Here is a 17604-nt window from a genome sequence, read left to right as displayed (position 1 = left end):
TAAAAACTGCAAACATGCTTCACATGCAAACACAAGATCTCAGAGTTGGGATAAGGCTGGCTTCTGCATCCTTTGTAAAATCAGGATTTTCTCCTCCAGGCAGAGAGTGTAAAACAGATCACTGGTGGAGAATAGTGACTGTTTTTCACTTCTAGTGCATTGCCTTATGACATTATTGTGATTGAAACAAGGCTTTGGAGCATAGTCAACTCAGCGGATAAAGATTTTAGTTAAGGCCGTCATTGTCTGACCTGCAAGAAAACAATGGGAGAGGATGTGGCCTTACGGCTAGAGCAGTCAACCTCAATAACGTTCAACATGTTATGTTATGTTATTTCCACTTGTAACGCGCACGGATACTCATGAGTGTCCCGGCGCGGAGCTCGAGGGGAACAAGAAGAAATTAGCAAACAAAGGGATGTGATTCTGGGCAAATCACTTAATCTCCCTGTGCCTAACAAAAAAAATGAATGTGTCCTTCTGTAATGATACTGGTGCTCAGGTAAAGCACTCTGATACCCAATTTCTCGTGTCTAGTTCGTGCTATATAAAACTCTAAAAAAAAAAATTTAAGGCAGTACTTAATTGAGCAGGTGGTTTCCGGTGCTCGGTACCAGCACTTAATTGGCAGCACTGGTTTTTATAATAGTCTGCCACATTGTCTGATTTAGAGTTAGTACATTAGCACAACAAAAGTTGTTTACTAATTCAGTGTACGTTAGAAATGACTAATTCCTGCCGGCCAAGCTATTCTTATAGCTTTGGGGGCCTGGAATAGTCTGAATTGTCACATTTGTAGGAGTGTGATGGTTAGTAGCTGGTTTGGTACTCTCATTGGTAGTGCTAGCAGAGGCAATGGATGATGCAGGCTGCAGTGGCCTCCCGATAAGGGCCCTGGCACTTCATTTTTTACAAATTAAGCACTGTTTTTAGAAGTGGTATACATCGCTAACGGATTTGTTTGTAGTTTGGAGTGGAAGGGTGGAGAATTCTAATTCCATGAGCAAACAACATAAAAAGTGTGTTCAACTGTGTTTCTGTCGAATCGGCTGAGACTGCAGAACGAGAACTGTTGATGGTTTGGTGCAATTTTCCCAAGCAGCTGCTAATGATCCAAGTAAATTTACCATAACGGTGAGCTCTGATGAAATGCGCTCAACTTGTTGGCCAAGCACCACCTACTCGAGGCCAACTTGCAGAGTAGTACACCTTAGCGGTTCCTGGCGCCCCAGAATTCCGGATGAGGGCAACAGCCTCTTCTGAGATGCCTGGGGCCGATTACCCTTGCCTACCTGAAACTTTGCAGGTGGTAAGTTTAGCAGGAGTGGAATGGATTTCGATTGTGACATTGACCCTGAGGAATAGAGAGTAGATGGGCAAATATTGGAGATATTACCTGTTAGTCAGTTGACACCTCTAGTAAAATCAGAAACCACACTTGGGAGTTGCAACAATGAAATAATCATCAATAAAGAAGCCTGTTCTCTTTTCATCTGGGCCAATAATCTGCCAGTCATTGTAGACAGGGGAGAACATGGTGAATCCTCGCTGACCAATCCTGGGGGAAACCGTCCACACCTGCAGCTTACAGATCGGCTCTCAAGTTGCTAAAAAGACTTCATTGCAGATTTAGGCTAGAAGACTACCTTCAGTTGCCCCCTAAAGAAGAAACAATTTTGAAAATGGAACAATGCAGATAGCGGTCTGGATTGCCAGCCCTCTGCTGTATTCTCAATAGCATGAAACTGCTTTGCTTGGACTGATATGTTGTGATTAAGGCAAATATAGCAAAAGTCCTAAAAAAGTGCTCCTAAGCTTGTACCTGCCAGGTGATGGTTATATCTGCCCACTACTAGGCTGTTCTTGGGTCAAAGCACAGAAGACCATCCACCTTTGTGTTTTACAAAACTATAGATTGAAAAGGAAACCGTAAGCATTTATTGTTAATTTAATTTCAGAGACAACTCCCTCATGGGTCATATTCCTCCAATGTAAGAGCATGAGCCATGCCTTCCACCCTATTCCACCCCATCCTAGGATTATAATACGAGATCAGAGAACATAGCACAAATGTCTGTCCTGTTTCAGGCATTAATGTGATCAAGCCATTATGCTAGTTCAAGTTGGTATTCTCAATGTAATGGGACAACTTCGGAATACACTAGACTTCCTTGGGTGTTGAGTCTTTGATCTTTGAAGAGCTTGACAGAGTAAGAGTTCTGGGACTATTGCTTCAATATAGGATGCTGACGAACTACTATCCTAGCCGAGTATTGGAGAGAGATGTAGGGGTAACACGTAATTTATTTTTCATGTTAGAAATTGTTTGACTCCAGGAGTTGCTGAATTGAAAGTTGCAACTCTGTTTTGAAGCCTAGGAATTCCATCTATCTCGAAGGAACATTTCTGGATTTCTCTTTTTTGAGTATGAAACCCGGATTCCCTACTGTAAGAACGTTGAACAATACTGGGTTTTTACATTGGGTCTATGTTACATTTTTACTGCCAGCAGATATGTGATCCAGCACAAAAAGGTGTACTCTCAAGGGGCCCGATTCACAGAACTAACTTAAGACAAAATCCTAAACTTACTACTTTTGGTATTCACAGAAATTAGGATGTTGTCTTAAAACAGACTTAAGACAGACTTAAGTTAGGATTTTGTCTTAAGTCGGTCTTAAGAAAAAATCCTAACTTCTGTGAATACCAAAAGTAGTAAGTTTAGGATTTTGACTTAAGTTAGTTTTGTGAATCGGGCCCAAGATGTCTACAAATCCTTTAAAATAAAGTGCGAAGCCAGGTCACAGACCAGACCGTGCGGCTAACCCGAAAACCAAGCACAGCATAACTTGGCCACCATCGAAGGGTTGGGCGCAGAGCCTGGCAAAAGGCTGTGTGCATTGGCGGTTGCCCACCCACAAAGCGCTGGGCACTGAGCCAAGGTGCGGGCAAGTCCTAGCTGCCATCACCTGCTGTGCACAGGCAACAGCTGTGGTCTGCAAATTGTGCCCGCCCATTGAGTGTTAGGTACTGGTCTGGCTGCAGGGCAGGCCACACGGCCAATCCCTTCAGTGCATGACAAAAGGCTGCACGAAGCTGCAGTTGGCTGCCCACAGCTGGTTGGTTTCAGTGCCTGGCCCATACCATGGCAAGCACAAAAATTGCAATGGTTCTCCCCTCACAATAGGTATACTGATAAGTTACAAAATATAAAGCACAACGTAATTAGATAACAATACACACTCAAAGCGATCAGTAAAACCACATTCAAAGTCATCCTGGTGTTAAGAGTAGTATGTAGTATGTGTTATGATATGTAATCTTTCCTGTTGGACTCTGCAGAATTTCTTGAAGCATAGGCTAATTTATGTTTCCCTTCCTTTCCCCTTTTCTTAGAGCAATATATCATACTTCAGAGGCTGTTACAATATAATACCTTTAAAGTTCCTTTGTATTATCCTTTGTGACATCTCTGTTGGTGCCTTCCATTTCTTCATCTGCGTCTCTTTCATTTTGTCGCTGTTTGTGATTTCAGGTGTACGAAGGCAGCTTTCATGTCCTCCACAAAGAGCTACCTGAGGTCTCCACTGCCGTCTTTAAAGAGATTGAAACTTGGCTAGCACAAAAGATCACTGAGGCAACCGCGGGACAAGTGGCGACCGCGGGACAAGTGGCGACTGCGGGAGAAGCTTCGTGCCCGAATCCTTAAGAAGTCTGTCTTCTGTTGTTATCAAAGCATTCAGCGGCTTTTCGGAGCACTGAAAAACATGGACCAGAGAAAAGTGCTTCCTGAACTCTGTGATACAAACATTTAACATTCCTCCTTCTTCTGCACTGTCCTACAAGAAGGCCATATCTAACCAGGAAGATCCTTTGGACAGAGGAGACAATAGTTACCATGTTGAACCTATCAAAGACTCTCTAGGGAGGACCTGACTCCAGGGTCCACCCTAATCTTCAGTACTATTTAGAATTGCTGTTGCAAATACAGTGAGGAGGGGTGATTAAGTCCAGCTGCTGGACTTGGATGACCTACTGCAATAATCTAGAAAAATGTACTTGTCATCTCCTGTTTGCATTGATGGAAGGGGTGGGTGGACGGTGCGACGCGAAGGGATTTCAATGGTTTTGCACTGTCAAGAAACTGAAGAACCTGGTGTCAGCCCAGGTGATCAAAGGAAATTTAGCTTTGCATTGTGGAGTAAAACCCCTGCTTTCTGAGTCGTTAACTCAAAGCAGCAAAGACTGACACACAGGAAATCTAAGAGCAATATGGAGGAAAAACATGAAACACTACCATAGCACTTTGCAAAAAACACATGTGTCATTCCTGAAATGTATTTGTTGCCTGACTTGCCATAGGAACCCTGCTTACTGGTTTGTGCGAATACTGCTTATGTTTGGGTTTATTTCGGTCTGGTTCTCGAGAAGTTGTTTCCATAACTTATTCAAATGATAATTGGGTGTTAAAGAAAGGGTATGTCATGTGGCTTGCTTGCCACTCCCAGAGGGGATATTATATATTTACCTGAAAACTGGGATTTCAGCTTCAACGACAAGAGTGCAGAACCCCTTGTCCTACCCTGCAATTGGGCTGAGAACAGATACGAATGTTGACCCCCTCGAACCCAGCAAATGTAGGGACTGTATGACCCATAATGCATAACATCTCGCAAGCAAATGCACCGGCATAGCACGCGCATAACATCCCACAAGTAAAAGCACATCGATAGCACGCGCATACATCCCGCAAGTAAATGCACCCGATAGCATGCGCATAACATCCCACAAGCAAATGCACCAGATAGCACGCACATAACATCCCAAATGCAAATGCATGGCTGGTAATAGACAAGGCTTGTTTTAGAGGGGTGCAGGAAATCTCCCCAAAGGCATTAGGTCCCCTGAAAAACCTGAGCACATATCACAACTGTTTTGGGGGCAGCCTCTCAAGCCAACACTATACAATACGCATGCAGCTAGATTATTCATTTAGGTATACATGCAGCGAGTAAGTTACATTTTTAAACATAGTTACAAGTTGTTTTTGAGCTAAATAAGGTTTCTACAAGAATAAACCTGAAACTAAAAAGGAGATGTGATAGTGAGAAAACCATAAGGATCTCTATTAAAGTCAAACTGTATGGAAATTGATTCCCTTGAGGAAATATTAAACAAAATAAGGCCCATTTTACCAGGCATTTTGCACATCTAAGCAGTGGCGACTGCTGGCAACCACAAGTGGGGAGGCAGCGGGTGGGGGGGGTTGAAAAGTAAAAATAAAAGATCACTTATCTGTGTACGGTCACCGCCTCTTATCCGTCCTCTTCTGTTCCTGACTCCCGGCAGACCACAGGTTGCCAGACTCCTGTAAGCCAATCACAACACTGCTGTCATGCTGATAATACTATTACCAGCATGACAGCAGAGTCATGATTGGTCTGAGTGGCCTGGTTTGCCGCTCAGACAGTGCCTGGGACTGTTCTCCACCCGGCTCTGTAAGACGGCCTGCCAAACTGACATGCACACTTATGGTGCCCACCACTGCTTTCCATCATGATGGTTCAGTCCCACCCCGCCCTGGCTCAGCACTGAAAAATAAAGTGAAAATAACATTGTGTTATTATCAATGTATTTCCCTTTTTGCACTACTCAGAGAGCAGCGGGGCGACGCTCCTCCCCTTTATGGAGGTGCCTTTGTTGCATCTAAGTTAAACTTGGGTGTACAAAATGCCCAATTTGTGCATGTAAATTTCCAGTTTGTTCTGCAGAGTAAGGTTTTTAATTATTTTTATTTAGGGAATTTGCACAACCCCAAAGAATAAATCTATGAAATGTACGAGCCGTAAGCTTGTAGGTGTACTCGTGAACACCTAGGGGCACATGCATCAAAGGAAATTGCATTCGCAAATGGTGCAAATCGCAAAATTTGTCCGTTTGCGAATGCAATTCCCATTTTTGGGATGCATTAACATTTTTGTAATTTTCGCAAGTTAAGAAATCGCAAGATTGCGATTTCTTAAATTGCGATTGCATTTAAGGAATCTCAAATTAAGATACCTTAAATGCAATGCATCAAACTCTAAAAATTTGCGAACTCGCAAATAAGGGGAGCAAATTACCATGAAGTTGACCTTCATGGTAATTTGCGAAAACTTTGAAAAATGCACTAAAGTGCATTTTTCAAAGTTCCATTTTACACACACACATGCAAAATTTACTTCAAAGCAGATTTCAGGGGTGCAACAGGGTATCCTTTGGACACCCCTGCACCCTTGAAATTACATTCTTAATTTGCGAATTTCTAATGGTGAATTGCAAATTAAGAATGTCTTTCCATTCATTCCTATGGGCCTCTAGGCCCATAGGAATGGATGGGGAGGTATTCCTTAATTGTGATTCTCAATTCGAGAATCGCAATTAAGGAATTTTAAGATATCGCTATTTTTATAGCGATTTCTTGATGCATTGCAGTTTTCAATTCCTTAATTGCGATTCCTTATTTTTCGCAATTAAGGAATCGCAAAATGCAATATTGATGCATGTGCCCCCTAGACCTTTATTCTGTACGTTGCTTTCAGGGAGAGAAAATCTACAGGAGTAAGTATGGTGTGTTTTCCCCCTTTTCTTCCCTTATTTTCTCCACATGGAAATCAGTTCTTCTTCTGGTAACCCCTATTTACACACTCACTCTGCTGATTTTCCACAGAATTGTGTAGAATTTGAGGTTGAAAGATTTTGCAAGAAACACAGGAAGTAAGACCATAAATTCCCTTTCTTCGCTGTGGTAATTTTCCCTTACCACAGCAGCGTGTTTGCGAATCGAACCCTCAAATACCATCAGATCAGTGTGATTGGATTGAGCAGATTCTGGGAAGCTCAGACACAATATGAGCTGCTATTTATACCCCAGGCCTCGCCTGCTGCTCTCTTGAAGCACTCCCTTTCTTCTGCTCCAGGGTGGCAGGGTGCCCGCGGTGCATCTGACACTCCCTATTTCTGCAGCTTAGTTGAAAGATTCCCTGAAGCAGCAGCAGACACAGAGGACAGTCAGGAGGAATTATATTTAATTCAACCTGATGCTCTCTTCTCAGCCCTCCCTAGTTTCCATTCTGTTTTTTCACCATGATTTTTTAAGCGGTACTAACATGGCGAAGGTAGAATGCAGTAATTCGGGTATCTCTGATTGATGCTAAAAAGCTTCTGACATCTTCAACCACCGCTGCTAAGGATGCTCTCACATTTATTTGTAGGTATTCTGAAAGTGCTGGGCTGAGTGGGGCGAGCAGGGTGGCTTGCACCAGCCGCGGATTTAATTTTCCCTTGTGGTCGTCTCTCGAAATCCCCCCCAGCCGGCCCCACCGCCTCATCGCTCTCACCTGCAGCGGCCGCGGCTGGCAAGCACAAGGAAAGGGGCATTGAGTGGTGTGTGGTGAGATGCCCATGCTGCCACATATCTCGTTCACTCCTGGGGGCTGCAGCAGGGGTGCCAATGCACATCTGTCCCTGGCCGCAGAACTGAAATGCAAGGTTCCTCGCCCTCTTCTTGTCCAGTTCTGCAGAAAGCACCATTCAGCTGTGCTCCCAACGTTTCACAGGTGAGGCAACTGCAAAACGAGTCACAGGGAGCTGCGGTGTGCCGTAAATTACACATTGTGGTCAAGTATAGAAAGTGGGATCGTCAATGGTGGAAGCAGCAGACTTGGGGGACCTATTCTCACAGGCATTTTGGAGTACGTTAAGTAGAACATCTGTAGTACTCTTTTACGTACACTTTAAATGCCTTTGTGAACTGGTCCCAAAACATCTAAAATGGAAATAAATCTGGAGTAGTCTGAGAATATTGATATACAATTAGTATGCATGGAAAGGGTTGTGCCCTCTTTGCATTTTTAGTAAAAGGTAGTTGACATACATTAGCTGATTTACAATCGCATGTAAGAGTGCGTAAAAGAGTGCTCCTGTCATTCACATACTCATAAATACTTTGTGAGTCGGTCCCCGGAGGCTTTCTGCTTCCACCATCCACAATTCAGATGTGGACTGTAGCTGCAGCTTGACAGCCCCCATCATCTTGATTATGACACTCTGGGCCCGATTCACAGAATGAACTTAAGACTCAATCCTGAACTTACTACTATTTTGGTATTCACAGAATGCACTTATTACTTTTGGAATTCACAGAATGAACTTACTACTTTTGGTATTCACAGAATGAACTTACTACTTTTGGAATTCACAGAATGAACTTACTACTTTTGGTATTCACAGAAGTTAGGATTTTGTCTTAAGTTTGTCTTAAGACAAACTTAAGACAGACTTAAGTTAGGATTTTATCTTAAGTCAGTCTTAAGTCTGTCTTAAGTTTGTCTTAAGAGAAACTTAAGACAAAATCCTAACTTCTGTGAATACCAAAAGTAGTAAGTTCATTCTGTGAATGCCAAAAGTAGTAAGTGCATTCTGTGAATACCAAAATAGTAGTAAGTTTAAGATTGAGTCTTAAGTTAATTCTGTGAATCGGGCCCCCTTTTTCCCACCACTACCACAATATGAACTTCCTTCAAAATGTGGATAATCCTGGGAATATCGCAAACAAAATGGTATGCAGTTCCTTAGAGAGAAAAGGAGAGAAGGGGTGCGGGGTAGGTTCCGGGTGAGACAGCCACTGCTGAACCGACGTTAATATTATTAACGGACCCTCCACCTATGTTTCAAAGGAGCTAGGTATTCGGTAAAATGGGGTTGGCCAACAAAATAAGGTTCCTCATTGTTAGGTTGTTTTGAGTGCTTGGTTCACAGGTGATACTAATAGTGAACCAACCACTGTGTAGATAGTATACATTGATTGGTCCTGAAGAATTGCCACGTGATCCCCCAGACACAACTGGCAAGAAACATGTTGACCACCAATTAAGTAGCCACTACTGGACATTATCTCAGCAGTGGCTCAAACTTTCCCATTTTAATTGTGACCAGTGGGCTTGCTGATTAAATTGGATTTGGAGCACCACTGAACCCCATTTTAGCCTTCCCCACACTCACTCACATCCACACCACAAGGCCCTATACCCGCACTGCACCCTACGACCTGGGATAAAAAGATTTCCGACAATACCCGTCAGGTATTGCAGTGCTGGCCTGACGAGGAGCATGCCCTATGATGAAGCATGACACCCAGACGGGTGTATGAGGGCCCCATTTCCCAAATTGGGAGACACCCTGTCTCTTCTATTGGGTCAGGGTAGTAGACCGACCCAGCCTCTTCCCCTTCTCTCCTTTTCTCTCTAAGGAACTGCATACCATTTTGTTTGCCTGATCCCCTGGGGACTCGTGTGCTGGACCTCTAAGCGCCCTCTGTCCTTCCCCTTTTGATACATCCTGGGAATTACATCAAGCCAGCCTTCTTGGTGAAGGTTTCAGAAAAACTCAAACAAATGTTTAATGTTCTCGTATAGTGAACATTCAGCACATTTGGCCCCAGCCTTTTCATGGAGCTGATCAGCATCCCTTGACACCTGAGGAGAAGACACTAATATTATGCCTTTGTACTTGGGACCAATGACATTCTGATTCTCTTGGACTAGTTGAGAGCTCAATACAACTCCAGATTATGGTGTGCTGATTATTGAAAGATGCACGTGACTAGGTGCGCACTGCCCTGGATGCTCTCATTTCTTTTGAAAGTCATGCAGTAGGTACAGCTAGGAAACATTTCCCCACAGTGTGCATCTTTCAATGCACACCTGTACAAAATGACTCCTGACAAACTGTTAAACATGCTGTTTTGATTTAAAGGCATCTAATTGTTGTGGGTAGTTGTAGTGGCAGAGTTTACACAAGGCTGAAGGCACTCCCATATAGATAGGTAGAGGTAAGGTGCCACCCAGTGGTGGTGAGGAATTACTGCTAAAGGCAATTTTTTTTAAATTACATGGGGGAGTGCTCCAGAAGGTAAGTTTCTATTTGTCTAGAGGGCTGAATATCCAAGCACTTTTCTTGAATTTAGAATCAACGACACTGCAGATCCCCTTTCCCTTTAATCGTAAACGGCAAGGACCGGGCACAGACTGTTGAAAGGAGTTGGTCATTCTACAGAGAGCACTTTACGATTGAAGGAAAAACACTGAATTTTACGAGGAGGCCCAGATGTTTGCAGGGTTTGCGAAAACCAGGTTTACAGTAAATTACCAGGGTTAATGACTTCTTAAGGGACTCGCCAGAGTGAAGATCTAGTCTCCAAGGTGCCATGCTGCGGTAAGTGCCCGTAGATCCACTTAAAGGAAAGAGAAATTTCTTTCCAGCCAAGACATAAAATGGCTTGAGGGGATTAGTACTGAGAGACCAGTTGTTGGGTATACCTCTTAAGATATCCATCACATCTGTTACAGAGCAATAGTCGTCGGACACTTTATATTATCTTCGAAATGGAAGCCGGCCTCTGAGTTTGTGTTGCATAGGCCTGCTCTCCAGGGTTTTATACACTTAATCTTGTCCTTTTGTATTTTACACCATTCTGCTAACTTTAAACTTTCGGGATATTCTTCACTTTTTCGAATTCTTTAATCAACTATATTGTCTGCTAAATTGTATGGCAGTTCAGTAGTGTATCCTTATAACCTTATAGTGAAAAAGATGTGCTGAAGTATGCAATTTGTTAAAGGAATAAAATCTATATTATTATTAATAATCACATTGTGCCTTCAAGTGTGCTGTTCTGGTCCATCAGATGGACCTTTTGCTTTTTGCTTGTAGACTTTTGTTCCCATGAAATATTAACGGAAGATAGATGGTACCACTTTATTACTAATTCATCACACTTTAAAATATATAATTGTGTAGCAGTAATTGCACATTAATGTTTCAGCATCTCTTGTAATAATTATGACTTATGTAATTGGGATCAAAGAGCTCTTTGTGGAGAAAACATCAGATCTCAAAATCTCACGTGGCTACTCACAGAATACACTTAGGATGCAAGAAGGTAATGGATGGAAGTGCTTGAATCATTCTGAATCACTGGTAATCACTCTGTCTGCACCTCTGTTCATCATTTTAACTCATGAAGAACCAGCCATATGCAAAGCGCTGTCGTCCACGGGTCTAGAAAGGATCGTCCAATTTTAACTACTAGTCAAGCGGCAACAGGCGTTATTTAGCGTTGTTAGTCAAGGACTGCTTGAGTTCCTGTGGCACAAGGAACTTGGAACCCATGTCTCTGCATATCCACACTGTGTAGAGTGTCTCACTTAGCATAACCATAGTAGCTGGAAATGGGTGAGTTAAGCTCACTTACTGTAAATTATTTGCACTCCGGTCCATAGTTTTTTTAGCTCGTCTGAGAAACCATTTTGCCACACCCCATGCGGGCGAAACATGTTAGTTCCATCACAACAAAGCTTTTTCTACACAATTCTTAAACACTATTTTTTGATTTACCCAGCTGTTTGCATTGCTATGTACTTACCACACTGAGGCTAGAGCATAAACTCACATCTTTACACACCTTTCCCCAGAATACACAAACTGGTTTCCTTTCATTCCCACCACCCAGGGCATAGTACATGTCCTGATGAAGGCCTGCTCCATGAATCTTTCAGTAACATGTCAATGAGACAGCATGGTTTGGTCAGGAAGCATGTACCTATTCACAGCTATGCTGCAGATTGAATCTGAGAAGGAAGGTGTGTTGTCTCGTATGTAAGTATCATGTGTGGCAAGATATGCTGGGGAGAAGTGGAGCACTGACCATAGCAGGATGGAGAGACTCAAGAACAAAATTGTGGAAGGAAGGAGAATGACTCATGATCATGGCGGACTGGGAGCAACCCCATTGATGATCAATCAGGAGGTCATTGATTGGAAATAACGTTAGCATACTGTAAAATGAGATATGCTTGCAAGAGTTACAGTGCACTGGTACAGTCCTCCAAAAAGACCTGCTGGGATTCTCCTAAGTCTACGTGTTAGTGAATATTGAGTCAACCGCCCACCAGGGTCTTTGTGCAAATTACTCAGTATAGGTAGCTTGGAATGGCTACACCCGGGAGCTGCTGAAGGCTGAACACATGTACACATGATTTTTTGTGATTGCACAAGAGGAAAAGGACAGGAGGCCACCAAAAGAGGAAACAGGGCACATGTCAATTGGCAACCCTGTCTGGAACATAGTGCCGTACCACGTCTGGTTGAAGACAAAGCCACTCAGGTGGTTCCTGGGACCCTACAGTACACAACCTCTTAAGTCATATTATGTCTAACAATGAGTAGGATCAAGGGAATAAAATAGATTTTGACACAATCTATTTTTAGAGGGATCATTCTGTGCAGAAAAACATTGCTCTCTTTCCATGGTACTGCGTCTCCAACAACCACCAACAAAAGGCATTCCAGAATGTTCCTTTGATATCTGCTTTGGTTCTAAGACTTATTGTGACATCATTCTTTATATGGCCCTTTTAAGGGGTCTTTAGCACTGATCCAAACTAATCCATTTAGCTTTGATTAGCTCTGATTTGATTGCCCAAACACAATCTCCTCAAAGGCTTTGTTTTTCAGAAACACCTGCAAGGATCTTTAGCACCACAGACTCATCAGCGTTGAATTGTGGGGCTGATTGAGACATCCATCATACATTTGTGACCCGAGAACAATGCATTGTGCATCGCTCCACTGGACCTAATAGCACTCTGTGTGAGTCCCTTTTTTCTTCAACTCATATAGGTACACGATTGATAGCGCTGCTCCACTTAGCAAACAACACAAAATCCACACATTCACAACTTCTCTTATAATGCCAGACTTAGCAAACATTTCCATCCAGAAGTTGAATAGTTTCTTTGTCCCATATTTTATATATTTTTTTATATTTTCATCTTAACTCAACCTCACTATATCAAAAAAGAGTAATTTAATAAAAAAAGTGGTTTACCTTAAAATTCCAAGATGATCTTCAGCAGTTATCCCATTACGTCAGAGATAGCAGCTGTCTGCGTCATCAATTCACAGTTAGAAAGGACTTCCAAGACTTGGCACGCAGTTTTACATCATAGTTGGGCATTGAGGGGCAGATTTACAACAAACTAACGCAGCATGGTGCAGAAAGTCATTTTGCTGCGCCGTGCTGCGTTAGTTTGAAAGCATAGAGATGCGACATATTTACAACAATATGTCGTATCTCTGTGCTTCCCCTGCGCTGGCGCACAAGCTGCAGCCATGCGCCAGTGCAGGCACCTTTGCACCATGGTGCAGACATGCCTAGGCCGTGGGGAGATTGTTTTTGTACCGGAAGGGCACCTTCCTGCACAAAAACAATCACTAAAGGCATTTTCCTCTTTCAATGTGTGCTGTAGAATTCAGCATGCATTGAAAGAGGAACAAGCATTTACAATGCAATGGTTTTGCCTTTGTTAAAGTTAGAGCTATTGGCATTGCTCTTGACATTTTTTTTATTTATGTTTTTTTTTAACATAAATAAATGGCATTGTCATTTACAATAGCAGGGCAGGGCACAGGGAAGGGGGGAGAGGAGAGACGAAGGAGAGCTGCGGGCTCAGGGAAGGGGGGGCGAGGAGAGACGAAGGAGAGCTGCGGGCTCTTGTTGTAATGCTTGCATAGATGAGTTGGTGGATGCATGCATGGGTGCATGCATGGATGGATGTATGGATGGGTGTATGGATAGATGGATGGGTGGATGGATAGATGCATATATACAGCCAATCCCTCAACAATTTATGCAATCCACCAACCCATCCAACCAACAACCCATCCATGCATCCACCCATACATCCATGCATCATGCATACATCCATCCATCATGCATCCATCCACCCACTGTGTCCCACTCCGACCCCTCTAAATATAACTCATTTTTTCTGTATAAAGAGATGACTGTATTCACTAGTATATGCAGTAGTGTGTGGTGGACTTAGTTTGAGTGTTTGTTTCCTGCACACTCACACACTGCCCCTACACATTCACACACTGCTCACCCTGCACACTCACACAATGTGCACCCTGCACACTCACACACTGCAGTCACTGTCACTCTGCAGTCACTGTCACTCTGCAGTCAGTCTGCACTCACTGTCACTCTGCACTCACTCTGCACTCACTGTCACTCTGCACTCACTCTGCACTCACTGTCACTCTGCACTCACTCTGCACTCTCACTCTGCACTCCCTCTCGCTCTCGCACTCACTCTGCACTCACTGTCGCTCTCGCACTCACTCTGCACTCACTGTCGCTCTCGCACTCACTCTGCACTCACTGTCGCTCTCGCACTCACTCTGCACTCACTCTGCACTCACTCTGCACTCACTCTGCACTCACTGTCATTGCACTCACTCACTCTTGCACACACTGTCACTCTTGCACTCACTCTGCACACACTGTCGCTCTCGCACTCACTGTCACTCTCGCACTCACTGTCACTCTCGCACTCACTGTCACTCTCGCACTCACTGTCACTCTCGCACTCACTGTCACTGTCGCACTCACTCTGCACTCACTGTTGCTCTCGCACTCACTCTGCACTCAGTCTGCACTCGCACTCACTCGCACTCACTGTCACTCGCACTCACTCGCACTCGCTGTCACTCTCGCACTCTCTGCACTCACTGTCACTGTCGCACTCACTGTCACTGTCGCACTCACTCTGCACTCACTGTTGCTCTCGCACTCACTCTGCACTCAGTCTGCACTCGCACTCACTGTCACTCGCACTCACTCGCACTCACTGTCACTCTCGCACTCACTGTCACTGTCACACTCACTATCACTGTCGCACTCACTCTGCACTCACTGTTGCTCTCGCACTCACTCTGCACTCAGTCTGCACTCGCACTCACTCTGCACTCAGTCTGCACTCACACTCACTCTGCACTCACACTCACTGTCACTCGCACTCACTCTCACTCTGCACTCACTCTCACTCTGCACTCACTCTCACTCTGCACTCACTCTCACTCTGCACTCACTCTCACTCTGCACTCACCCTCACTCTGCACTCACTGTCACTCTGCACTCACTGTCACAAACACGTTGCTCGGGGCATTTGTTGACAAAGCAAAGCAGTTCCATTACGTGTCAAACAGGTATGGATGGAGCAGGTTTGCTTTCCCATGTATGTCTGTATTTGAGGTGAGTTGCATGAAAAAGATGCATCACCTTATCAAAGAGGAACTCCAATAGCCCCCAGCACCTCCCTTTGCCAGGAGGATGTGAACTCCTACACAGAAGCAGGGCAGAGTCCTCCATGCTGGGCCCTTGGCCCAGGATAGAAGGAGACGCATTCTATGGAGAATGACAATGTGCTAAATGGGGACCCTGCCCCAGACCTGACAAACAACACCTACATCTGACCTCGGGAATTTGTCCTCGGGCCCCAGAGAATAAATCCGACCCCGCCCCCCCCCCCCCCCACACACCCTTCTTCGGGCAAGAAAGTCGTGCCATTTCCAGGGAATTCCAAGGTTAGGACACAGAGACGACTGCTGACATGACACCGTGCCAGCCCCTCCGCCTCGCCTCCTCCTGCTCTTCCTCTTTTTACCTCACCGGATCGTACCCGCAAGAACCTTATCTGTTTTGGGAGTCGCTGGGCCTCAACCCTCCGCGCTGCCAGATGTTCCTCAATGCCACTCCCTTGCCTACATGTTTGTTGTCCATGGCCCTTCGGATTGTGGCAAGCCCTCAGCCCACCCTCCCACCCACTCTCACGTGACCAGCCCCTCTGACCACCCTCCTACCCACCCCTCCAGAACCCAGTTTGTCCGCCCAGATTCCCAGTCACGTAGCAAGCGTGACACGAACTATAGCTTAAGTGAAGAACATTGCCTACGAAAGTCCGCGCTATATAAAATTGCATAAATAAATAAAAAAATAATCACCAGTTGCTTTACACACGTACACACTAATTTTGTAATGCACAGGCAGATTAAGTGATTTGCTCAGAATCACAGGCTGTTGAGCGTCCCTGCCGAGACTCGAACTCTGTTCTACAGCTTCGAGGTTGACCGCTGTAGCCGTTAGGCCACATCCTGGTAAACCTAACCTCAAAGGAGCAATGTTTTTTGCAAATAATATTTACAACACAATATTTACGTCAGGTGATAATTTTGTTATCGATACTCTGACATACAACCAATGTAGTGCCGTCCCGTTAAATTCCTGTAGGACTAAAACAGGCCCCTCCAGTTGATATTAAACACAGCCGAGATGCAAGAACACAGAAAGCGTGTTCATGGATGGCCACAATAAAGCAATGTATGCCATACGCAATAAACGGCATCTCGGTAGGATTTTGTCCAAATGTTCCATCTGCTTCAAGGCACCTCTCGCTCATATGGTGGCCGGGTCTCACTTTGCGTATGTCAATGGTTTGCATTTCTTTCCTGTGTGTATGCCGTTAGTGGGTGAAAATGTAAATGGAGCCCTCCGCGGTGTTGTGGCCTACCACGCCAAGCCAAAGGCAACGTGTGGAGGACAGAGCGGCCTCGACGGCTAGGGTACAAGTCAACAGCAAACATTGAAAATAGATATATTTTGCCTTTAAAGCTCTTTGTGGTCTTGTGCTATTCAGTTGACCGCGTTTGAGCCTCTATTCCTAGGTAGACGCTGAGATGTGGAAGGCTGAGAGACGATTACAATAAAGAAGAAAATAAGCAATTTTAGAAACGACGCCAGAAACTGGTCAGTAATGACTGCTCTTATAGTGTTCCAATGTTTACCGCACTATATTATTGCACTCACGCTGTATTGGAATATATCGGACACGTCTTTGTTTGTAGGCCTGAAGCCTCCCTGTGGCTGGCACGTGACGCTGTGTCACTCGTACCTGGAAATGAGGGGGGGAGGGGGAGCATGACGGAGGTCACTCCGACGATAATGAACTCCAGCACACCGGACCCCGCGCAGGGCTACTGGACGGTGACGCATCCGCATCAATTATCCCTCATTGGAATCATGATGCGTGGCCTTTGTACTCAAATCAACCTCGGCAGCAGAAAGGCTACGACCATACAATACCGCCTCGGCCGACAGCCGATTATTACAGCAGCGGGGAATAACACACGGAGTAAGGCCCCCAGAGCCCGTCAGAAGAGATAATAACGAGGCGTACTCAAGTACCACCCACAGACGGGTCATACTTACACACAGATCACCCAAGACAACGCCATCTGTGCAGCGCGCATGCAGCACGCGCGCTCTCCAAAGGGGGTGTTTTCTCCGTGTCCGCGTCTATTTTGCAGTCCTTTTCATACTGCGGTGACACAAATTATAAAGTGTTGTGGCAGCGCTGACACCGCCTCCTGCGCTCCGGCACAGATACCGCAATTCTGGGACTTTCCGAAGAGCGCCCAGGCACCCAGATCTCGTGCAGGTGCTGCAACACCACAAGACCGAACTTGGGTCTGGGAACAACCTGGACGCTTCCTGCAACACCAGAAGACCAAACTCACACAAAGCAATCTCCCAGAGCGGCCAGACCCCCTGGGTCCGTAAAAGAGAAATCAACGCGACAGGCTACTGCCCGGGCGCCGCGTGAGACAGGAGCAGGAAGGCGGGTGCCCTCAATCCAGGACCAGATTCGGGGGCGTTGACGA

At 44.9% G+C, this 17604-nt stretch overlaps 1 protein-coding gene across 1 annotated transcript in view; it reads left to right on the top strand.

Moving 5' to 3' along the window:
• Positions 1–8265, top strand: part of MGLL (monoglyceride lipase) — a 412525-nt gene extending 404260 nt beyond the window's left edge. The window contains exon 8 of the mRNA XM_086939284.1: positions 3536–8265. Coding sequence (XP_086795410.1) covers positions 3536–3709 — 174 coding nt within the window. The 3' untranslated portion in view covers positions 3710–8265. The remainder of the gene's footprint in view (positions 1–3535) is intronic.
• Positions 8266–17604: the final 9339 nt, after the last annotated feature.

This window comes from Lissotriton vulgaris, chromosome 9 (assembly GCF_964263255.1).
Source record: "Lissotriton vulgaris chromosome 9, aLisVul1.2, whole genome shotgun sequence".
Classification (NCBI taxonomy): Eukaryota; Metazoa; Chordata; class Amphibia; order Caudata; family Salamandridae; genus Lissotriton; species Lissotriton vulgaris.
The sequence above is the reverse complement of the archived record's forward strand: the minus strand, read 5'-3'. Positions and strand labels throughout refer to the sequence as shown.